This window comes from Macrobrachium nipponense, chromosome 39, assembly GCF_015104395.2.
Source record: "Macrobrachium nipponense isolate FS-2020 chromosome 39, ASM1510439v2, whole genome shotgun sequence".
In the NCBI taxonomy this organism is placed as follows: Eukaryota; Metazoa; Arthropoda; class Malacostraca; order Decapoda; family Palaemonidae; genus Macrobrachium; species Macrobrachium nipponense.
In genome coordinates this window covers 42,688,738-42,713,693 of record NC_061099.1, presented here as the reverse complement: position 1 = coordinate 42,713,693, position 24,956 = coordinate 42,688,738, and the positions used below count along the sequence as shown (strand labels likewise).

Here is a 24,956-nt window from a genome sequence, read left to right as displayed (position 1 = left end):
TGACCGGGAAGGACCGTCAAGAAAAATCCCTTCTGTAATACAACGAGGCGGAGGCTGCTTCTGCTCTTTAGGCCTCGCCTGAGGAAGAAAACTCAAAATTAAATCAAAAAGTTTCTTGAATTCTACATCATGACATCCATTCGAGGAAACATCAATATCACACGAATCCGCGTCATCATCATCATCATCGTCAGATCCTAACTTAGAAACTTCCTCTGAAGGTAAAATCCTGACGACTAGCTATCTTAGGTCTGACACTAATATCCCTCCCCCCCTTCTCCTAAATAAGCGCCCTTTGGCACTGTTACGGGACTAACAGGGGACACGTTGGGTAAAGATTCGTTAGGCACCTGCCCGGACCGGATCCCCCCTAGGCCTTCGCCACGACGGGGTTCACAAGCCGGGGTATCTGTCGCACCGTTACCCATGGTGCTGTCGACAGGTACCTGACGAGGAGCTGAAAATGAATCTAAGTGTGTTAGACATTCTAGTAAAGGCTTCTTGAAAATTCTCTGACAGATTGTTAAACTTAGCAGAAATATCTCTATCTAGACTAAGCTGTAATTTCTTAAAATTCTGTTTCCAGGTAGTTTCCATTGCCAAAATCTTCGAATCTACATCAGAAATAACTTCACTAATTACCGGTTGTACAGGGGGCAAAGCATCAATCAATTCGGAGTCGGAGTCGTACGATACCGAAACCGAAGAGCCAGAATCATGAGCGCCCAAGTCAAAGAATTCGTTAGATACAGTTCTAGCAATCGATTTCTTTTTCTCCTTAACCGATCTTTTACGCTGCAAGATTGTTTGGCGTTTCATATAAGCAGTCATATCCTCGTCAGACCAGGGCTTACATACGTCACAACGAGAAGTCAAGTCACAAACCTGTCCACGACAAGAGCTACAAATGTCATGTGGTTCATACTCCCTGCTACTCATCCTTGTCCCACAAACCGGGCAGTTCCTGATGTTGCTGGCAGAAGGAAGCATCGTAATTTCTTGGTAATCCATTGTAGAATTGGACAGGTCAGTAGTTCCGGGTCGCGCAAAAGTTCGTAATTTAAGATAAGAACCACTACAGAAATCAAAGTTAATTCACTATTTCGTGATGTAATGCGTGAGTGGGAATTCATATAAAGTCTCATTTAACAAATAATGAAAGCTTTAAAGGCACAAAAATGTTTAAGGAAATTTATAAAGAGCGGCCGTGATGTAAACAACACGGGCGCTCGTTAACAACTGATTTGAGGGAAGGTTTTTCGTATGTGTCAACGACAGTGTTGCCAACTGGCGGACAGAATAGGAGGTAACAGGGTTGCCAATGTGGTAAATTTTGGTGCGGTTTTTGGGGATTTAGGGCTAGATAAATTATATTAAGGTAATGTTTATTAATATTACTTCTTGAAGTTGTTGCTGCAGCGCTTGGAGAATCTTGCTTGTAGGTGAAGCCTCCTTTTCTGGGGAGGGGCTGATCCTGTGAGCAGGCGAGTGGCGAGGGGACGCCTTCTTCCTACTCCCAGGAACCGCCACTTCACGCACCTTAGAGCGACTGCAGCGCTCGAAAGAATCATCCAGGAAAGACTCCGCCTCCGAAGAATCCTTACGCTTCTTCTGCGGAGGAAAAGCAGCAAACGCACTATCAGGCGAAGAGCAAAGTTCCGGAGAACAACTTGGACGTGAAGCGTCCCGAACACGAGCCGTCCTTTTCAGCGGACGTGATGTGGCATGAGAGCTCCACCCCTTGCGCGGGGAGGACGCTTCCGAAAAGGAAAAGCACTCCTTGAGAAGACGTGCACGCGCACGCTCCTTGGCAGTCTGGGTAGGTTCGTCAGAAGCTGCCGAAGGCACGCCAGATCGGTGGGGGTTCCTCGTAACCCTCCTTCGACTTTCGACATGCTCTCTCCCCATAACCTGGGAGTCAAGCAGAGGTCTAGGTCTAGGGGCGGAATGAGGCCGATCTGACGCACCCTCCAATACACAAGGGGCACTTTCACTGCACTTTTCTTCACTTTTGCTCCAGAGCTAACACTTTTGATTCTAAGTTACGAATCGATTCAAGAATTAAAGATAAAGTATTACCTTCTACCGACACTGCTCCAGGGGCTGGAGGCAACACTACAGGGGTAGGAGCATAAACTACAGAAGGAGGGTTAGCAGGAGAATCATTAAAATCTTGCCTACCTGAAACACTCCTGGAGGAAGACCTCCTTAACCTATCTCGCTCAAGTTTCTTAAGATAGGTTTCATACGCCTTCCACTCAGAATCTGGACATTTTTCACACTCCTTACAACGACTTTCAAACGTACATTCATTCCCCCTGCAAACCTTACAAACAGAATGTGGGTCTACTGAAGCTTTCATGCCTACCTCTACATTCAGACATAGAACAAAACCTAGTGCTAGCTGAACTAGACCCTGACATCTTGATCAAAGAAAAATTAATACCAAAATCAAATCAATCCAAAGTCAACATGTGCCAAGCCACCGATCCAATTCAGATACCAAAGAAAAAAACCAAAAGGGATACTCAAGTAGCCAGTAAGTTTCCAAAATCTGGACGGAGGTGCTGCAAATGTTGTTTACAGCACCGGCGACAGAAAAATTATGAATAGAAAATGGGAATGGTTCCTGATACCCGCCTCCCAGCGGCGGGAATGGGTACTAACCACCTGACTCCCACTGCGTGTGTCGTTAAGTGTTTAAATTTCTGTCAGATTTGGAAAAATACAGCTTTATATATATCTGACAGGTAAGTTTCATGAACAAATAACTTTTTATCCATTATACTGTAAGTGCTCATATCCTCTTTTACAATAAGTGTGGTTAAATGAGCATTTATTATCTTAATCAGATCAATCATCAACAGGTGGTATTCTATGGTCTATTTCATCCCATCTGTCCACTTACCAACATTAATTTTGGGTAGATTATTAATAGGCATAGCTAGCTTTCAATTGCTGAAAGCAATATTTCTGATAGCAAGGGCTTATTGTGATACAGATACATAATACTTCTGTAATATATCTTAATGCTTAAATATTTAACTTATCACAAAATTTGGACTTATATATGTAATCTAGAATTATCTACCATTGTCATTATCAATTTGGTATCCCTTTGTATAAAAAATTGTAAATTAACTTTCAACGGTAATTTTTATTAACAAATATTTGGTATGGATATGGGTAACCCTCATTTGCCACTTTATATTTTGCAAATGTAACTTCTTTTGTCAGTCACTACTTGATCAGAGTGGGAGTCAGTCCAACGAAAAATAGTCCTTAGCTTTACACCAGAGTGTTTTAATGGGCTTTTTATACTAGAGATACGTGAATCACGAAAATATGGAAGGTGATGAATATATAAAGACAAATGCAACAAACAAGAGAAAAAAATGAAGTGGTGATAGGCTTTTCGACTTACTGTCCTTTGCTTAACTGACTGAAGAAATATAAAAATAAGTTTACAAAGAAAGCTCGTATAAATGTCAGATGAGGATTACAAAGGAAAACATATGTACTTGGAATCCAACACAGTTGAAGAATTAGTAGACCTACCAAGACAAGGGGTAAATATTTAAAGAGGTTGACTCTATCCATAAGGGTTTTAGGCTGAAGGTTTAGACAAAAAAAAGAAAGGAAATCAAGTTGCACACGCCCCACAGGGAAGGTCATAACTGCAGGCCCTACCCACACAGAAGAAGCAGTATCTGTGGGGATTCACAAAGCGCATAAGGTGCCTACATTCAAGTTTCAACTTGGCAACCAGCAGGAGTACCTCAAGACATCCTCAGTCTACGATGAGTTTGAGTTTCCCACTCACCTTTGTAACACCAGTTAACTACTGTTTTACCAAACTTAACCATCGATTCCAGCAGGTACAGATGCTGTTAGGATCATATGCAATTACGTACCAGATTTCTAACCTTTCATACTGTAGTAATGATATACAGTATAACATAATGTACATACCATCACAACATATCAAAAAAGCTCCAGCACTTGCCTGATTAATTTTCCTTTGTTTCATAATTTTCTTAGCTCTTTTACTTCCAAATTTTGTTGTTATCCGCTCAACCTTCTCTTGGTAAGTTTGTTCACTCACAGAATCAGTTGTGTCTTTCTCAAATGATACTTTTGGCTGCAAGGTATATGAACTTGTTTCAATAAGCCTCATTTTGCCTGAAAGTAATGTAAGGAATAAAAGAGATAAATTTAACTAAGTCAATTATTGTAGAAAAGATTATATTGTCAAAATATACACAGTATTGACAAATATAACTTCCACTGCATGGATGAGTTAAATTAGCTTTTCCAGTATGTTTGAAATATTTTTACATGAACTGTAGAATTTGATAATGACTCAATTTAAACCTAATACATACATATTAAAAATACACATTCTATATTTTGGACTATTTCCACCACACTTGTCAAATATGACAACTGTGCTTCACTCAATCTTTAGAGGGGTCCTCAGAGTAAAGTCCTACATTTCTCACCAACCTGTATCTAACCACCAAGGGGTGGGCACTGATGTAAGGAAATGGTTCTGTTATTAAAAACAAATGAATTACAGATAACCCCATTACTTCAATTTAGCATACTTTATCATATGAACTCCAAAACAGCTGATCTCGCATACAATTTTTCATGTAAATTTATGTAATTGTGCATTTTACCTTAATTGGTTAGTCAAGTTAAGAACTGTATTTATGGCCCTTCTTTTTTCAAGTTAAGAACTATGTACTTTTGGTGATAAACAATGTATACTACAGAATTATTCATCCCATCTACATTCCTCAATTCTGACCAACACAAGACTCATTGCTTCTGCTATTAGTTGTCCAAGAAAAAAAAAATGAAATCTGGGTGTGTGTGTGTGTGTGCATGTTGTTCGCAAGCTAAATACCCATGCAAAGACTGAAGGTTTGTATTTGCGTAGGAACAAAATAGTTTTAGAATAAAATATAAAATTCATGACAAAGGCCAAGCACTGGAACCTATGAGGTATGCAGCACTGAAACAGATATTGACAATAAAATGGTCTGAAAGGTATAACAGGCGGAAAACCTCAGTTACACTATGAATCAACTGTTAGGATACGGTGGAAAGTAAGATGGAAGAAAGAGAATATGAAAGTTGAACAAAATAGGTTTATGACCTGACCCATCTGCTTGCTTCCCTTCTCTTCCTATATCTAATGAACTTAAGCATAAATTTTGCCAAATATCCTATATTCCTCACATCTATACTCAAGATCACACCTCATACCCTTTCAGCTGGCACAAACACTGTCTATCTACCTCAAAATTCAGCATCCTCCAAACACTCCTACAGAACCTGACACTCTGAGCCTTGATTCCTGTGGAAGAAATCATAGGAAAAATAAATATACAATACCATGAAAGCAGCAAACAAGCAAAACCATGAAATACCAACGAGTGTCTATACACAATGGCAGCAAGAAGATTTCTGAAGAGGGCTAAAACATTTGAAACACACCTGGTGCAGCACTAGACAGTCATTCAGATTAGCAATATGATTGTTTGTTTGTTTGTACGGTGCTTTTACGTTGCATGGAACCAGTGGTTATTCAGCAACGGGACCAACGGCTTTACGTGATTTCCGAACCACGTCGAGAGTGAACTTCTATCACCAGAAATACACATCTCTCACTCCTCAATTTTGAATGGTGACCTGCCTGTGAGTGCAGATATATGAGCTACCTTTAACCCTAGACAAGATTTATCTTAAATGTCAATTTCCAGAAAAGGAGAACCTGGAGTACTAGACTACATCTAGTAAATAAGAGAATCCTACTTGTAAGATGTGAGAGGCCTGCACTTCCCTACACAGCAGACATGGGCATTTACAAAGATAGTACAATAGATACATTTCTGAGCTCAGCCCGTGTCGCTACGTGAAATGTCCCTTTAGCACACACTTCTAAGGTAAATTATTGCTAACATACCAGGGAAAAAAGCTAAAATGGAAATGCCAGAATATTCTGGCTCCCTCACCTTATTTAAAGGTGTCGGTATGGTTTCTGGGGCGAGTGAAACCACTACCAGGGGTCTTTTGCCATTTAGATTCATCCTTCTTCAAAATCCCTCTACCAGAGAGGAGCCTATCTAAGGCCCACTCCCCGCTACCGTTACTGCTAGCGCCTCTGACGTCATCCTTTTCGTTAGCACGATCCAGTCCGCACAAGTTTTTTCTTGCTCAGTGTTGTGCTCACTCTGGATTTATTCCCTTTCATCATGGAACGTCAAGCTATTGCTGCATCCAAGTTAAGTACTGCTAATAATGTTTCATGTCAATTTAGGGCCCGTTTAACCATTTTATTTCAATTATTAAAGACGGCGTCCCAGACGGCTTTGTTCCGGCGGCTCGCTCCCACGTGTTTCATTGTTTCGTGCTACTCTCGGTCTTCTATACCGTTTGTGCTCGAATGATTTAGCAGTACATGTTTATTACTATGGTTATGTATTATGTATTGACGTGTTATTGTGATTATTTATTCATTTATTTAACACGGGGGTTGCTTAAGAGTTCGCACGAGCTCATAGCCTACATCGCTCCCTTCAGCTCAGTTCATGCATGCATGTTCTTTTAGTGATCAGGTCTATGATAGGCTCCATATAGGACTTAAGTCCTTTCTTTTTGGTCCTGAGCTACCCTGGTCACCGCCCTACGTTTCTACGTATCAGCATAGGCCAGCTGCTTTGAGTCGCTAGGCCGCCCTCCCTTCTTGGTTGGTCCGACCCAGCTTCTCCAGGACTCTTCTTTCTCTTATCCATCAATTTTCTTCCTTCTCCCCTGTGTTTTGTAAGGATGTTATTGATGTTCATGCTTTTTGAGACGGTTCGAGCTGGCCTAGGCCACCTCTGATCGCATGGTCTTGCTCACCACGTGGCTCACTCCACGACCGAGAAGAGTCCAGGCGATCGCCATGAGCCACCCAGCGTCAGTCCCCCACACTTACTCTCCCCTCCAGGGGGGGGAGATACGCTCTTTCATGTTGTCCCTGGCAACTGATCCGAGCTCCCTCCCTTCTTCTCCCCCAACACGCGGGGGATACGGGAGTTAGCTGGAGGACAAGCGGCGCTGTCTCGGCTCATACCGCTCTCATCATAGAGTACCGGGGGGGGGGGGATCCCTGCCTGGCCGAGCCTCGGTTTGCCACCAGGCTCGGTTGCGCTCGGCTCTCCTTGGTTTCTCAGGCCGAGCTCTCCTATCCCGAGTCATCACCCTTCCCCGCTCCGGCGGATCAGGGCTCCAGCATCGCCAGACCCCAAGGCCAGTGACTGTGGGAAAGCTCCGGCATCTTTTTATACCTCATGCATGTTTACATTTATTCTTTACATCCATTATTTTAGTCTAAGTTGGCGCAGACCCCGCTCACCATCCGGGTTTCACCACCTACTTATTTTAATTTTAAGTTTTTACGGCGGAGTTATACACCCCGCCACCAATTTTTGGTCCCCCCCTGCTCCTCACCCGCCGTCCTAGTACTCCTCGCTCCGGCGTATTGGTTAGGTACTACTGTCTCGGTGATATTTTGTCCTCCGGCAACGCCGGAGACACACTGATTCAAGTTTTACCAACCTTATCGGACACTCACCACGTTACACGGCAGAAGAGCAGGTAGAGACTAAGCCTTAAAATTGTCTATGAACTCCGGTGCACTCCGGTGTTATGCTATATCACATCATGGACTTAGTCCAGAAAGTTAGTGTTGATACTCATGTATCATTTCACTTACAGGTCACCCACTGTATAGAGTCGGGCTGCAACGCCGTACTCCAAGACCCCTGTGGGCACGAGGTCTGCCAGACCCACACTACCTGTGTAATCCGGTACGGGGATTTGGCGGTTTGGCACCACGTCATTGACCAATATAATTCGTGATATATCATTTAGCATACGTATTTTAAGTTAATCTTATGTAGCCTTAAGTATTAATACTAACCCTCTCTTTCAGGGTGCTCAGGCGGTCAGGGACGCCGCTCAAACTACTTTGAAGGCCTGGGTTGGTGGCTTCAGACGAAATGTATCCAAGGGCCAACCATACCATACATTTTGTCCAAAGAGATGGCCACCCTCATCTTCCCCGGCGGAAAGCCAGCCTCCTATGTGGACCCGGAAGCGGCGGCTCCTCTGATGGCCACCATTCAGGAACAGGTCGCTCTGGCTTCGGAGGAACCTGCGAACCAGGAGGTCCTGCAGGAAGTAGCAGCGCTCGATCTTGACCTCGACCCCATGACGGTAGGCGCCGCAGGTAGGGATGTAAGTGAGGCAGGTTTAGTAGGGGCTCAAGGTCTCCCCTTGAGCCCATCTAGAGCTTCTTCCCCTACTACTACTTCTACTTCTTTTCAGGGATTCACCGGGGATGGGCAGTTGGTCAGACCGAAGTCCGCCCACGTGATCCATAAAGTCAAAGGCAAGCGTGACTAAAAAACGCTTCAAACGACTGTCTAAGAAGTCAAGTTCTAGTGGCACTCAGAAATCTTCGGCTCACCATCTCAGAGTGGAGAAGCCTAGAATGACTTCGTACTCGAAGGGCTCCAAGTCTAAGTCTTCTAGGGACAAGGCTCAGCTCTTCTCCGACCCTGAGCCTTCAACCTCTACAGAAGCCCGTCCTAGGACCCCCAAAGAAAAGGTGGAACCTGCACCTTTCGACCCAGACACCTTTACTGCTAATATTTCGGCCAATATTATGCAGCAAATGGGTAGTCTGGTCGGGAACTTGGTCCAAAACAAGTTCCAGGAGATGTTCACCCAAATCTCATCTTCTTTGGGGGAGTCAGGCCAGTCAATCCGAGCTATTTCGGAGAGACTGGTCACTCAGGAGAACCTCATCGCAGGTCTCCGAGAGAACCCCGCTACAGGTCTTTCGCAGCCCGGCATGGTAGTCCAAACCATGCCGGACTCAATGACTCTCCCCACTTTCACAGCAAGTAATCCCTGGAGGATTTCTTCCCACGCTCCCTTCAAGGACGGGATGCTGACGTTGGAGGGCTGTGGAACTCGAATGCTTGAGGACTTCGAGTTCCATCCAGCAGGTCTGCAACCCCCCTTCATCGGCTATGCCTGCCTTACGGAAGCAGCCATGAGGAGAGAGGACAAGATCCCAAAGGAGACGGTCATCCTCTCCCGGGATCAACCCCAACGTGAATGGCTTAGGAGCCTGGAGGAATGGGAGTGCATCAATACCAGGGTCCAAGCCTTTAAAAGTGCATTCACAATCTTCACAGTGGATGCAGAAACGCCCATCCCATTCACTACGAAGGTAGCGGAGCTCACTATTCAGGCCGCGACGAAAGATGAGCCAATGCCGCAGCTCCGGGAGACGGAACCTACATCGCTCCTGCTCCCCGGAACAAAAGATCTATGGTTGGATCTCCCGGCCACCTTTTCGGTCGGGAAGCTCAAACCAGACTGTGCAATCTCGCAGTTTAGCGAGAGACTACCCAGGCTTCCGGACAGCCTCATCCAGGCTGAATTTGACACCGGAATGAGATTGTCCAGGTCCCTCAATACGCTTGTTATGACGGAGGTATCGGCTCTGATCTACGGAGATGAGCCACTATTTAAGATCATAGCAAAGTCACAATTGCATACAATGCAGTGTGACTTATATGATTTCGTCATAGCAAGACGGAATTGTTGGAAGCATGTCCTGGCGGAGGCCACCATCCGACACGAGCCCAATATGCTCTTGGCTGCTTCAATCTGGGGTGCTGATCTCTTCCCAGAGTCGGTAGTGAACTCAGTTCACTGCGAGGCAACCAGACTCAACCAGAGTCTGAAAGTTTGCTGGGGATTGACCAGCAAGAGAAAATCGTAGTCGGCCTCATCAACTAAGAAATCCAAGAAGCCTAGGAAATTCCAGCCTTTCCAGGCTCCTCAGCAACAGGCAGTGATGCAGGTGGTTCCGGTATCACAAGTACCGCAAACGTCTACCTCCAAGGCACAGCCACAACAACAGTTTCTGCTGGTGGCGCAACCACAACACGCGCAGGCTTCAACCTCCTACGCTGTCTCCCCAGCTTTCAACCCAGTGTTTGAAAGCCAGTCCTTTCAGCCTTTAAACAGGTTCAGCAGGGGTAGCAGAGCTAGGGGTGCCTTCCGACAGAGAGGCGGCAGAAGAGCATCCAGCCAAGGAAAGCACTTACGAGGAGGGCGCGGGACCTGCCCTTTTCCGAACCAGTGAGAACCCTCAGGTAGGAGGGAGACTGTTCCTCTTTCGTTACAGATGGAGGTTCAGCAACTGGGCACAGAGCATTGTGTCCAAAGGTCTACGCTGGAGCTGGATCAAAGGTCCTCCTCCATCCAAAACCTTCCATCAACAACCAACAGCGGAATTGATAGAGTACGCTCAAGAACTCCTTCAGAAAGGAGTAGTGTCAAGAGTCAAGCACTTAAAGTTTCAAGGTCGCTTGTTCAGCGTGCCAAAGAAAGGCTCAAACAAACGAAGAATAATTCTATACTTGTCCCGTCTAAACTTATTCATTCGTTGCAACAAGTTCAGAATGCTGACCATCTCGCAGGTGCGGACCTTACTACCCCGTGGGGCCGTCACCACCTCTATCGATCTTACAGATGCATATTATCCTGTTCCAGTAGCAAGACACTTTCGTCCGTTCCTGGGTTTCAGGCTAGGGAACCAGGCATTCTCCTTCAAGGTAATGCCTTTCGGGCTCAACGTAGCCCCCAGAATATTTACAAAATTGGCGGAGATAGTCGTTCAAGAACCCAGGTCTCAAGGAATAATGCTAGTTGTGTATCTGGACGATTGGCTTGTTTAGGCCACAAGCATCGAGGAATGCCACAAAGCAAAGGTCAAAGTAATCAAGTTTTTGGAACGCCTAGGGTTCCAGATAAACAGGACCAAGTCCCGGCTAACACTGGAGTCTCGCTTTCAGTGGTTAGGCATTCAATGGGACTTGAACTCACACACACTATCAATTCGGTCATTGAAGAAGAGAAATAGCCAAGCAACCAGACAATTTCTCAAGTGCAAGCAAACGTCTCTGAGGAACCAGGAAAGAATCCTAGGCTCTCTCCAAATTGCTTTGATAACAGATGTTCTCTTAAAAGCAAAACTCAAAGATATAAACCGCGTCTGGCGCTCAAGGGCAAACAGCAGATCCCGAGACAAACTATCCACTGTCCCGGCGATCTTACGCAAACGCCTCCATCCCTGGACAGAGGTCAAGAATTTGTCGAAGTCAATTCCTCTTCAGTTCCCTTCGCCGGCACTAGTTATCCAAACAGATGCATCACTAAGCGGCTGGGGAGGGTACTCTCAGTACAAGAAGGTACAAGGAACCTGGTCCCTTCCATTCCGCCAGCTCCATATCAATGTACTGGAAGCTATGGCAGTGTTCCTCACCCTGAAAAAGTTTCATCCAGCCAAGAAATCTCACATCAAACTAGTGCTGAACAGTGCAGTGGTAGTACACTGCATCAACAGGGGAGGCTCCAAGTCAAGCCATGTGAACCATGTCATGATAGCCATATTTTCATTGGTAGCCAAGAACAAATAGCACCTGTCCGCCACACACCTAGCGGGAGTAAGGAACGTGATAGCGGATGCGCTATCTCGCTCAGTCCCACTGGAGTCGGAGTGGTCCCTGGACAAGCAGTCCTTCAATTGGATCTGTCAACAAGTCCCGGGGCTTCAGGTGGATCTCTTCGCCACGGAGTCGAATCACAAACTCCCTTGTTACGTGGCTCCCAACCTGGACCCTCTGGCTTATGCCATGGACGCCATGGCTGTAGACTGGAATCAATGGAAGATTTACATCTTTCCTCCAGTGAATCTTCTTTTGAAGGTTCTGAACAAACTCAGAACGTTCAAGGGACGCATTGCTCTAATAGCCCCCAATTGGCCCAAGAGCAATTGGTTCCCACTACTACTGGAATTGGGACTCCGACCTCAAAGGATTCCCAATCCTAAGCTATCACAACTAGTACAAACGAAGACACTGTACGCTTCCTCAGGGATTCAGAAAACCCTAACTTTATGGACTTCATGAAGTTTGCGGCAAAAAGGGATGCCAACATCGACCCTCAGAACATCCTATTCTTAGAATCGGATAAACGGGAATCAAGCCTACGTCAGTATGACTCAGCAGTTAAAAAACTATCTATTTTCCTGAGGAATTTTGAAACCCAAACCATGACAACCAATCTGGCCAAATCCTTCTTTAGGACACTGTTTGAAAAAAGGTTTAGCAGCAAGTACTATTACTACTACTAAATCTGCACTCAAGAAAATCTTCCAGTTTGGTTTCAAAATAGACCTAACAGACTCTTATTTTTCATCTATCCCCAGGGCCTGTGCTAGACTCAGGCCATCAGAGAGGCCTAAGTCTGTGTCATGTGTGTCATGGTTATTAAATGATGTTCTCAAACTGGCCTCAGACACTGATAATGAATCATGTGACTTTTTACCCCTCCTGAGGAAAACATTATTCCTTTTAAGTCTAGCTTCAGGAGCTAGGGTATCTGAACTGTCGGCTCTATCTAGAGACTCAGGTCATATAGAGTTTCTCCCTTCAGAAGTATTATTTTCTCCAGATCGTCAATTTCTAGCTAAAAATGAGGACCCACTAGATAGGTGGGCCCCGTGGAAAATTATCCCACTTCCTCAGGACCCATCCTTATGTCCAGTTACTGCCCTAAGAGCATACCTAGATAGAACGGCCCTAAGATCTTCAGGCCCTTTATTTATGAGGGAAAAGGGTGGCACTATTTCCTTAAAAGGAATAAGGCAACAAATATTATATTTCATTAAACAAGCCAACCCAGAATCCTTCCCTCGTGTACATGACATTAGGGCAGTGGCTACAACTATTTTCAGCATATGAATTTTGATGATCTGAAAAAGTATACAGGCTGGAAATCTCCGACAGTATTCAAACGCCATTACCTCAAGTCCTTAGAAGCACTTAAATTTCCAGCAGTGGCAGCGGGAAACACAGTTTCTCCTGACACTGCTTAAGTAGTAGTAAGTAGCTTACATCTAGATCTGTCCTTTCTACCTGCCTCACTGACATTCTTGCCGTGGCTCTGCCACCATGTAGCCTCTGTCGTACCTTGGATGCCACATGTTGTACAAAGTTGTGATGTTTCCTTGTATTTAACTTTAGAATTAACCACACTTTCAGTTATATTGTAACTAACTTTAAGGTTAATCATAAGTTAATGTATTTACTCTTAAGTTTTTAGTACCCTTGTTACCTAGTTCTTAATTTTATTTTTAGATTATACTAATTAACCTTAATTGTTTTTCATTTTTCCTACAATATTCTTTTGTACTCCATTGTTCCAAGCTTTTGTGGCCATTTCTCTGATACTATTTCACGTGGCGACACGGGCTGAGCCCAGAAAAGGGATTTTGACGAAGGAAAAATCTATTTTTGGGCAAGGGCCCGTGTCGCCCAGTGAAATCCCACCCTTCTCTTGTAACCCCCCTTCTTTGGCCCAAGCTTGGGTGCTAACTCCAAGGATGACATCAGAGGCGCTAGCAGTAACGTTAGCGGGGAGTGGGCCTTAGATCGGCTCCTCTCTGGTAGAGGGATTTTTAAGAAGGATGAATCTAAATGGCAAAAGACCCCTGGTAGTGGTTTCACTCGCCCCAGAAACCATACTGACACCTTTAAATAAGGTGAGCGAGCCAGAATATTCTGGCATTTCCATTTTAGCTTTTTTCTCTAGTATGTTAGCAATAATTTACCTTAGAAATGTGTGCTAAAGGGACATTTCACTGGGCGACAAGGGCCCTTGCCCAGAAATAGATTTTTCCTTCGTCAAAATCCCTTTTTTGAAGTTGAATGACTAAAAAGAACAGGGGTTACAGGGTGCACTGCTGGCTAGTAGAGACTATATTACAAATGAGTGAGAGATATAGTCAACAAAAGCTAAGACAGTGATCCAAAAGACTGATGACTTAGACTTGTGATATTTTGGGAAGAGAGGCCATTAGTCATACAGCTGAGATAATCAAGGAAACAGAGCAAAGATACAGATCTGAACCAGATAAAAATTTTGGCAGAGCAAACAATAATAAAGACACTGGAGACACCCTACTAGTATTTCTCACCCAGTGAGATCATAGCTGATATAAATACGTAATACAATAACGATGAAAACATAGTCTGACATGATGTCTGGAATAAGTTAACTCAATGAACTCATTACATTGTTAATACATTAAATGAACACATTAATACTAATTCTTATGTATTATATTACATTGCAAAGTATTTCTATGTGTTACAACAAAATAGTACCTGTGCTTTTATTAAGAACACCCAAGAAGACTAAATCCTGGTTGGGACAAGAGTCACTGTCATTGTAATTCTTCCCAAAATAGTTTAGCCAGGGAGTCTCAACGACAAACAATCTCTGGCTCTGGTAGCGGAAGTTTGCAGTATTTTTCATGTGTAAAATTCCTTTCAGATTTCCACTTATTCTGGGTTTCCCATTGGAAAATGTTGCTGTAAAAAAAAGTAATAAAAATAAATTATATAATCATGACCATTGGTGAACAATTAACCATTACTAAAAAAAAAAACCTTCAGCTTCACTTAGAAGTATTATTTGCATTCCAATATTTATCGTATAGAAAATTTCCTTACTCCAAGTGATGGAAGACCCTCCACCAGAATGATTAATAAACTTCTGTCTCTCACCTGTTCTTATAATTACAAATGTTTTGCTGGAGTCAATAAAATTGATCCTGCTATATCTGTTATCATCAGCTAATTTCAGATAAATTCCAGCAAACATTAACCCTTTCACACATGACCCTTATGATCAATTACATCTGTGGGAAGTGGCAGTGACTTACATAGCACATGTAAAAATTTTATAACTTTTCTTTTGTTCAAAGACTCATAACACCAACAATTTTCATGGTACACTGTTCAATTTTATTTCATTTTGCAGCTGAAGATTTTTTCTATATAATGGCATAAAAAATTTCCCTAAAGTAAATTTTATGTATGTGGAATAGTGAGTAGAAATTACATATGAGAAAATTTTTCACTTTCCTCCAAAAAAATTTACCCAGAAAATAACAAATTTTGTAATCAATTTGTATTTTTCCTAACATACAAACCTGAAGTTTTTTTACATAGGATTTAGCTTTCAAGGAAAGCTGGAACAGCCAATCAAGCTTACTGACAAGGTTGCCATCTACCAACAGGTGGGGAAGCTCCGCCCACCTGTCAGTCTGCACTCCACTTTGCCTTCCGGCCCAGGAGCAAGAGTGCCAGCTGGCTGAGATGGGATGTAATGTAAAGAACTTCAGGTTTGTATAATAGGAAAGATACAAAATACTTTTAAAATTTTATATTTGTTCCTACACAAATACAAACCATCATTCTTTAAATAGGAGACTTGCCCATTGGTGGGAGGAGTCTGAGCAAATCTCTCAACTGACTGGTAGGTGTGCCCAACCTGGGGTGTTGCCTTCCTGGTCTGTTAGGAGCATAGGAAGGAACCCCACACCTTTAGTGTACTGCACATAGGGGATGTGGCAGATGCTCGACTTCTGGAGTACTAAGAAAAGGGTTTGTACTCCATTATTTAATCTGGCTGTAAGAACCCAACTGAAGTGTGAGACAATAAAACAGGTAAATACGATCAACAAGTTTGCTTTATTGTCTGCCCTCCTCTCCCCTTGACAAAGCTGGGGAACTTATATCCTTTCATTGACAATGAAAAGACTGGAACTCAGTCGGATAGCTAACCTGCGCCCATGTCCTTCCGGTTGTATACAGAATGGCACTTTCATTCTCTGTTTCCCAGAGAAGGAAGTAAGAGAGGAAGGAGAACCAGTCACTCCTAAACTGTCTCCTATGAAAGGGAGCTGGGGTTGCAAACCGACTCATTGAGCAGCCACCACTGGTCCATAGAAAGTGTCCAAGGCTAGTAAGAAACATTTTGCATGTAAAATGACAAATTTTAAAGGTAATTTGTATTTTTCCTAGCTATACAAACCAGAGGTCTTTACCATACAAATATACTTCAGAGCATTAATTCCATAAATGACTTATGGCAACTCTTATAGAATCACTATAGGATAGAGGGAGATTAGGGTGACTTGAGATTTCATGGGGGAATGTACTGGAACTCCCCACCCAGGATGATTCTCTACATATTTGTTCATACAAACCCATGGATTGCTGTTGGTTTTTAGAATGTCAGTTATAATTGTAATTTTGTAAACTAAAGTGCAACGAAATATCAGAAAAAACATGTACTAGGCTACACCTCAAAAAAAGGTACTGCATTTCCCCACCTCAGTAAATCTCATAAATATTTTACCATATACATACTCGGAATTTGTTAATGAATTCAGTTCTTATATATTATGATACTGTTCAAGCTGTAATTACAATTTTACAAAATGAAATAAGAAAAATTATCAATAAAAACATATAGTATAACTCGGTAAAATTAGCATATTTTTACAAGCGTCTTGTAAAAGAGGCTCCTTGCAGGGTTGGAAGTATTCAATTTCAACTTTCGGTGGAAGGCGCAGAAAACATGTTAGCCTATAATTTTTTTTCTTACACCATGTGCATTCACATGTGGGGGACACATCGCAGTGGATCCATCGTCATCGGGTGGATCTGCCTTATTCACTTTATATTTAATTGGTGAAACAAGAATACAATTACATCTTTAAGCATACTATTCAAAAGATTGAAGTTTCGTCAACATAATGTGATATATGAAAGTGCCATACGAACTAAAATAGGCATGTGAGGTCTTTGTAAAATATGTTTTCAAGGCAGTTTTTAAATCCAATATGGCATTGACCAACTGAGGTGCCATTCGTAACCGGCAAGGATCCAACATCTTTCCCAGCCTTCCCATCACTCATTTGAACAATGTTTGCCTATACTATATGTAATGTTTATTGATCTTACTCAAGATTGCAGTTGTAATCAGCACAATAAAACATTTTGTTGTCTATACTAGTAGTGAAAATATGAAACTCCTTATTCCCGGGGTCACGGTTTGAACTGAAATTCTTTTTTACCTTGTAATCAGTGGTTTTATCCTTACTGCCATCACAACTGAAACTCCACAGTGCTTATTTGATTGTAATTACTGTGGAACCTCTACGTACGAAAGTCCCTACATACGAAACATGATATTGTTATGTTACAATAAAGTTCTGTACATACTTACCTGGCAGATAAGGGATTTTGACGAAGGAAAAATCCATGTCTGGGCAAGGGTTCGTGTCACCCAGTGAAATAAACCCGTAAGTTCATTATTTTTAGGTAAATGATACTAACATTACCAGAGAAAAACAAAAATAAGGGGATGTCAGAGTAACTAGACTCGCTCACCCAAAATAAAAATAGGGTGTCGGTATGGTACTAGGGCGAGTGAGACCACTACCACAAACCTCTTGTCATTTAGAGTACTCCTTCACCAAAATCCCCCTCCCTGAGAGAGCTGATACACGGTCGGCGCCAGCAACTACTACTACACACCCTCCCACCGCAGCGCCTCTCGTGGCCATCCTTGAAGTTAAGAGGCCAATCTTGGGAGCAAGGGTGGGAGAAACACTGGGGGGATTTCACTGGGCGACACGAACCCTTGCCCAGAAATGACAATTTGTCGAAAATTGCATTTTTCCTAACTATACAAACCTGAGGTCCTTTACATATAGTCCCTCCTCATGCCACCCCTCACTCTGCGTATTTTGCATGGGCCAAAAGCAAAAGTGATTTGTTTACCTCCCATCGCGCGGCGCGCAACTGTCAGACAAGCAGTTAACTACCGTTCTCCCCTTGTTCAAAGCTTACGACCGTTCCAGCTGCCGCTAGCTACTTCCTATTGTTAAAGGACCTCAGGTTTGTATAGTTAGGAAAAATGCAATTTTCGACAAATTGTCATTTATTCCGATACGTAATACAAACCATCGGTCCTTTAACAATAGGAAGACTCACTTCTTGGTGGGAATAATCTGAGTCTTTTGATGAACAGACTGGTGTTCATCCATCCCTGGAATGCCTCCCTGGTCGTAAGAGCAAGGGAGGGATCCAAGCCCCTGTCCGATTGATCGGGGTGTGCACCGCAGGATCAATGGTCAGACCTCTGGGCCGAGTACTAAGAGAGAGGCAAGCGTATCTCTTCATACCAGCAAGCAAGAACTTGTTCCTGTTTGCAAGAGGCAACATAAAGTACTATGGGTTTGTCTCAAGCTGGCATCCACTTCCTCCCCCTTGTTGGAAGAAATGGTGGATATACGCTCCTATCCCTAGTGAAAGGGATAGAATGGGGCTCTGTTGAGTAGCTCACCTGCATCTCGTCCTTATCCAGCAGGGTGACGACCGTGTCCCTCTACCCACAGGTAGAATTGAATTGAATTTATAAAATTTGTGGCCATTTGCCACGCGCCGGAGACAAAGGCCATTCAGCGCATATATATCAACGGGATATATTTACTAATAGAAGATACACTTATATAATTAAATCAAATGATTAAAATTAAATTCAAATTAAAATACTCAATTAAATATCATAAAACAAATGGATTTCCTTAAGAAATTTAAAAATTTCCTCTGTGGGAGCACCCTCTCCTAAAATATCTGACAAAGGTTTGTTGATGAAACCAAACAGACGTCTAAGATTAAAATAAAGAGGACAGTCAACAAATATATGCCTCACTGTAATGCCAACATTACAATTGGAGCATTGAGGAACCTGCCTCTCTGCTCCACTAGTTAAAAGATACCTGTGTGTTAAAAATGTATGCCCTATACGCAGGCGTGTTAAAACTATACTAGATCTTCTATCCATCCCAACAAAAGGTGACCAGGGATGAACAGAAGGTCTGATCGATTTCAGCTTTAAAATGATATTGTAATGATACAATAAAGTTTGTTCATACTTACCTGGCAGATATATATATAGCTGTATTTTCCGAAGTCCGACAGAAATTAAAAAACTTACGACACACGTAGTGGGAGTCAGGTGGTTAGTACCCATTCCCGCCGCTGGGAGGCGGGTATCAGGAACCATTCCCATTTTCTATTCATAATTTATTTCCACTGTCTCCTGAGGGGAGGTGGGTGGGTACTTAAATTATATATATCTGCCAGGTAAGTATGAACAAACTTTATTGTATCATTACAATATCATTTTGTTCATGAAACTTACCTGTCAGATATATATATAGCTGAATCCCACCTTTGGTGGTGGGAAGAGACAGAATAGAATTTTAGGAAACATACATGCAGATAATTGATATCTTGGTTCCTTACCTGTTAGCATAGCTGGCTTCGTGGTTACTGCCACGTAAGTCTTGCTTGTGCTACTAGAGTTGCCAGCGAGGTAGAGACCTATAAGCTGGTGCACTCAAGATGATCTGTCAACGGGGGCGTGACCATGATGTGACTAGACCATTGACCATACAATGAGGGCAATGAAGTAAAAAACCACCTGGCCTAGTCTACCAAAGGTATTCCACTAAACTAGACTAAAGAAGGGAGATCCGCCTCGGGCGGTCAACCCCACAACCAAAAAACACACACAATTAAAAGCTCACCTAACCACTAAAGGAAAGGATGAGTGCTACCTCCTGCCCCCAAAACAGTGTCTGCAGCGACGTATGGTCCAAGCGACGAGCAATGTTCGTATGTCGCTTTCACCTCCCGCAGGTAGTGTGAAGCGAACACCGAGTTGCTCCGCCAATATGTGGCACTCAAAATGTCACTGAGTGCCATATTTTCTGTGAAAGGCTATCGAGGTCGAAATAGCCCTCACTTGTGGGCATTCACTTTTAAAAGCTTCATGTCACTATCACTACATGTGGAATGAGCTTCCTTAATGGTGTCTCTCAAGAAGAAAGAAAGCGCGTTCTTTGACATGGGAAGATCAGGCTTCTTAACAGAGCACCACAAGTTGCCCGAAGGTCCTCTACAGTCCTTCGTTCTGTCTAAATAGAATTTGAGAGCCCTGACAGGGCACAGGACTCTCTCTGGCTCACTACCCACGATCTCTGTCAAACCCTTGATTTCAAATGTCTTGGGCCAAGGGTTGGAAGGGTTTTCGTTCTTTGCTAAGAACATAGGGCTTAAAGAACAAACAGCATCAGAGTTCTTAAACCCAACATGCTTGCTTATAGCCTGGATCTCACTAACTCTCTTCGCCGTCGCCAGAGCAGTTAGAAAAAGTGTCTTCCTTGTAAGGTTTCTAAGCGAAGCTAAGTTGAGAGGTTCAAAATTACTGGACATCAAAAACTTTAGAACAATGTCTAAGTTACAAGAAGGAACTCTTGGTTGAGGTACCTTCGAAGTCTCGAAAGACTTCAGAAGATCATGAAGGTCTCTGTTATTGGCTAAGTCCAGTCCTCTATGCCTAAAGACTACAGAAAGCACACTTCTGTAGCCTTTTATCGTAGGCACCGCTAAGCGAACTTCATTCCTCAAGTAGAGAAGGAAGTCTGCGATCTGGCTCACAGAGGTAGAGGTGGAGGAAATGCCTTTCTTCCTGCACCAGCTCCGAAAAACAGCCCACTTGGATTGGTATACGGCAATAGAAGAAGGTCTCCTTGCCGTTGCGATCGCTTTCGCCACAGGTCTTGAAAAACCCCTCGCTCTGGCCAACTTCTGGATAGTCTAAACGCAGTCAGACTCAGAGCGGGGAGGTTTTTGTGATACCTCTCGAAGTGGGGCTGTTTGAGTAGATCTATCCTTGGAGGCAGTCCTCGGAAAGTCTACTAGAAAAGACATGACCTCTGTGAACCAGTCGGTCGTTGGCCAGAAGGGGGCGATGAGAGTCATCCTCATTCCCTCTGATGCCGCGAATTTCCTTATTACTTCCCCTAGGACCTTGAACGGGGGAAAGGCATATACGTCTAGTCCCGTCCAGTCCCAAAGAAGGGCGTCTACTACTACTGCTCCTGGGTCTAGAACTGGTGAGCAGTACAGCGGGAGTCTCGTTGTCCTGGAAGTTGCGAAGATGTCTACGAGAGGACATCCCCATAACTTCCACAACCTCTGGCATACTTCCTGATGAAGGGTCCACTCCGTCGGCAGAAGTTGACCTTGTCGACTGAGCAGATCTGCACGGACGTTTTCTACTCCTGATATGAATCTCGTCAGGATAGAGACGTCGTGTGCCTTCGCCCATAACAGGATCTCTTTTGCAAGGAAGAACAGGGATCGAGAGTGGGTTCCTCCCTGTTTCTTGAGGTATGCCAGGGCTGTGGTGTTGTCCGAGTTGATCTGCACCACATTGCCGGAGACTTCGTTCTGAAAGAACTGGAGCGCCAGATGAACTGCTGCCAGCTCCTTGAGGTTTATGTGCCAGGACACCTGTTCCCCTCTCCAGGTGCCTGACACTTCCTCCCCCCCCAGTGTTGCTCCCCACCGCGGCGAAGACGCGTCGGAAAACAACACTAGGTCGGGGTCTGAAGCTTGAGGGAAAGACCCTCTGCGAGCTTCAAAGGGTCGGTCCACCATCTTAGATGTTCCTTTACCTCTTCTGATAACACCAGAATCGAATCCAAAGTGTTTTGGTGCTTCCAATTGTCGGCAAGGAAGAATTGAAGAGGTCTGAGGTGCAACCTCCCTAGGGAAACAAACTTCTCCAGTGAGGAAATGGTCCCCAGCCGATCCAAAAGTCAAGATATGGAATTTTTATTCTAAAATTAATATTAATAATCACTTACCTGTATAATTTATCTAGCCCTAAATCCCCAAAAACCGCACCAAAATTTACCATGGCAACCCTGTTACCTCCTATTCTGTCCGCCAGTTTGGCAACACTGTCGTTGACACATACGAAAAACCTTCCCTCAAATCAGTTGTGATAGGCAGATCGTGGGGTAGGATGGGTGGGACTAGATAAATTATACAGGTAAGTATTATTAATATTAATTTTAGAATAAAAATTCCATATTAATAAACATTACCTTAATATAATTTATCTAGCCCGATTAACCACATTGAAAAGGAGGGGGAATCTGAATACAATTCCCCTTCGGACAGAATAGGAAAACGACAAAGATATATATCATAGGCAGTCAAAACTCAACCCAAGGTCAAAGATACTAACAACTCAAAGTCTCCTACCATAAATGCCCCACCAACTGCGGGTTAGCACAGGACAAGGAGTAAGTGCATAGCAGTCCGTCTGTACTAAAGTCAGGGTGCCCGACCAAGGTGACCAGTCAGACGAATTGCGGACAGCAAGGCTGCACCCTGAAGACTATCAAGCACTATTCTTTCCCTAAAGGATGAGTGTCTGGACTGTCTGGGCGATTCAAAGCTAAGCAACCAAACCTTTGGGGGTGTATCAACGCAACCGAAGTCGCCAGCAACGAATCGACTCATGAGCAACTCCTAACTCGAGCTTTCTGGTGCCAAGAGAAGGAGCGCGGAGACAAAAGGGCGATTCAGTCCCGAAGGACGAATGCCTGACAGTCCAACCTGGTCTCGTGTTACACGATCATCGGGGGTGTATCAACGCAACCGACTTCGTCAACAAGAAACTCAGGGCTACTAAATGTTGCCTGATCTCACACGAGTGTCTGACTCCGAGAAGACAGGTAGACCAAAAAAGTAGATGGTGAGCGAGTCACCAGATGACAGCAGACGATCCATCGACTAATTCCTTGTCCAGGACAGAAGAAGCAGGAGTCGTCAGGACAAGCGAACCAGTGGCTAGTCCTAGGTCAGCATCGACTCTGGGAGAAGCGTAGTCGCCATGCCGACAACCCAGTGGCTGGAACCATTTCACACTGAAAATGGAAGCAGCATGAGTTGCCAAGCAGTCAGTCCTTGTCATCAAAAACACCTAAATACCAAACTGCCTAATTCCCATTATAACTACGTCAAAACTCTGCCATGGGTTTATAATACAAAAACAAAAAGTATATACAACAAAACAAAAATTAATGAATAATATACAGGTAGCAACCAAACGTAAAACAGGAAGACTACCTAATTCTCCTGTCTGACGACCTGTCCTGCCATCACCAACGGGCCCAAAGAACGAAGGTCGCCTAGAACTAGAGAAATATCCCTCAAGTAAAAAGAGGCAAAAACAGAATTAGAACGCCAAGTCGCCGCCTCAAGCACCTTGGCGACTGAGACGTTCTTCATAAAAGCTACTGATGTAGCAACTGCTGAAATACTGTGTGCTCTCGGCGTCTGGTCTTCCCCAGCAGCCGAACCACCAGTTTTAACGATCAGATCTCTGAGAAAAAAGGATACACCATTCTTTGAAATAGGTCTCTTGACATTTCGGGGTGAAACAAACAGATGACGGGGACGACCCTGAACGTCCTTCTACGGCGTAAATAACATGAGAGTGCCCTAACAGGGCAAAGAACTAATTCCTCATTTAAATTACCAACAAAGTCAACCAGCGACTTCAGTACGAAAGACCTGGGAATGGGATTATCATACGATTCAGTCTTTGCGACAAATTCAGGAAGGTATGACAAAATCATGTCTTGTCCAGATCTGGCAACCAGAAAAGAGAGTGCTTGCAGTTCACCCACCCTCTTGGCTGTAGCCAGTGAGACAAGGAAGTGTCTCTTAGAAGAGAGGTCCCTAAATTTGGCAGAATTCAGAGGCTCAAACGGAGGGAACCTTAAGGCTTGAAGGACTTTGTTAACGTCCCATGTCGGAGGCGAACACTGCGGCCTGGGTCGAGATAGGGAAAAAGATCGAAGTAATTCTCTAATGACATAAGATGAAGAGATCTCAGGAAGCCTTGCCTTAAAAACATAGGAAAGCATAGACCTATAACCCTTAATGCACGAAGGTGACAGGGCCCTGTCATGATGTAAATGAACTAAAAACTCCGCTACTTTCGGTAAAGAAGGTCTAGAAATTGAATGTCCTTGAGACTTACACCAACGTCTGTAAACCGACCATTTAGCCTGATAATTTACTCTGGTTGATTGCCGCCTGGCAAGAGCCAACTGTCGTGCCACTCTGGAGGAGAACCCTTCGTGCTTGGAGAACCTCCTGACAGTCTCCAGGCATGAAGATGAAGCATGTGGAGCCTCTGATGGAACGATGATGAAAAATGGGGTTGTTTGAGAAGATCTGGTCTCTCTGGCAGGCGAATGGGGGGTTCCACCAGTGCTTCCAGAAGGTCGGGAAACCACTCCTCCTGTGGCCAGAAGGAGGTGATCAAGGTGAGATCCAGACGCTTGGTTGCCCTCACTTTGTTGAGGACTGACCTCACCAGAGAGAACGGAGGAAAAGCATAGGCTTGAAGTCCCTCCCAGTCCTGCAAAAGAGAGTCTGTCCCGGCACTCTGAGGAGTCTGGTAAGGGGCGAAGAATATCTGGCACCGAAAATTCAGTGGGGTGGCAAACAGATCGACTGTGACAGGCCATTTCTTCCTAAGGCTGTCAAAGACTTCCTGGCAAAGTGTCCACTCCGACCCTTGAACTTCGTTCGGTCTCGACAAGGCGTCTGCTAAGACGTTGTGATGGCCCAGGATAAACTGAGGGACCAACGTAATCCCCCTGTCTTCTGCCCAACACAGGATTGATCGGGCTTCTTGAGTGAGAAGATCCGACTGTGTGCCGCCTTGGTTTCTCAAGTACGAGACTGCTGTGGTGTTGTCGACAAAGATCGCGACAACCGACTCCAACAGTTGTTCCTGAAATGAAAGAAGGCCTAGGTACACTGCCCTCAGTTCTCCAATTTATTGACATGCTCCTCTCCTCCTCTAACCAAAGGCCCGAAGCGGCTTCGGAGCCCAGGTGTGCGCCCCAACCTTGATCCGAGGCGTCTGACCAAAACATTAGGTCCGGAGGAACCGAAAGAAGAGATGTCCCTGACTTGAGGCGGTGAACTTGCATCCACCAACGGAGATCCTTCTGACATTGTGGAGAAGAGGCGACTATCGTGTCCTCGGACACGAAATCCCATGACTGGCGAAGT

At 44.1% G+C, this 24,956-nt stretch overlaps 1 protein-coding gene across 1 annotated transcript in view; it reads right to left on the bottom strand.

Moving 5' to 3' along the window:
- LOC135210441 (DNA-directed RNA polymerase I subunit RPA49-like) overlaps nucleotides 1–14,523 on the bottom strand; it is a gene marked incomplete at its 5' end in the record, with an annotated part of 81,833 nt that extends 67,310 nt beyond the window's left edge. The window contains 2 exons of the mRNA XM_064243338.1: nucleotides 4,007–4,182; nucleotides 14,307–14,523. Coding sequence (XP_064099408.1) covers nucleotides 4,007–4,182; nucleotides 14,307–14,523 — 393 coding nt within the window. The remainder of the gene's footprint in view (nucleotides 1–4,006; nucleotides 4,183–14,306) is intronic.
- Between the last annotated feature and the right edge of the window lie 10,433 nt (nucleotides 14,524–24,956).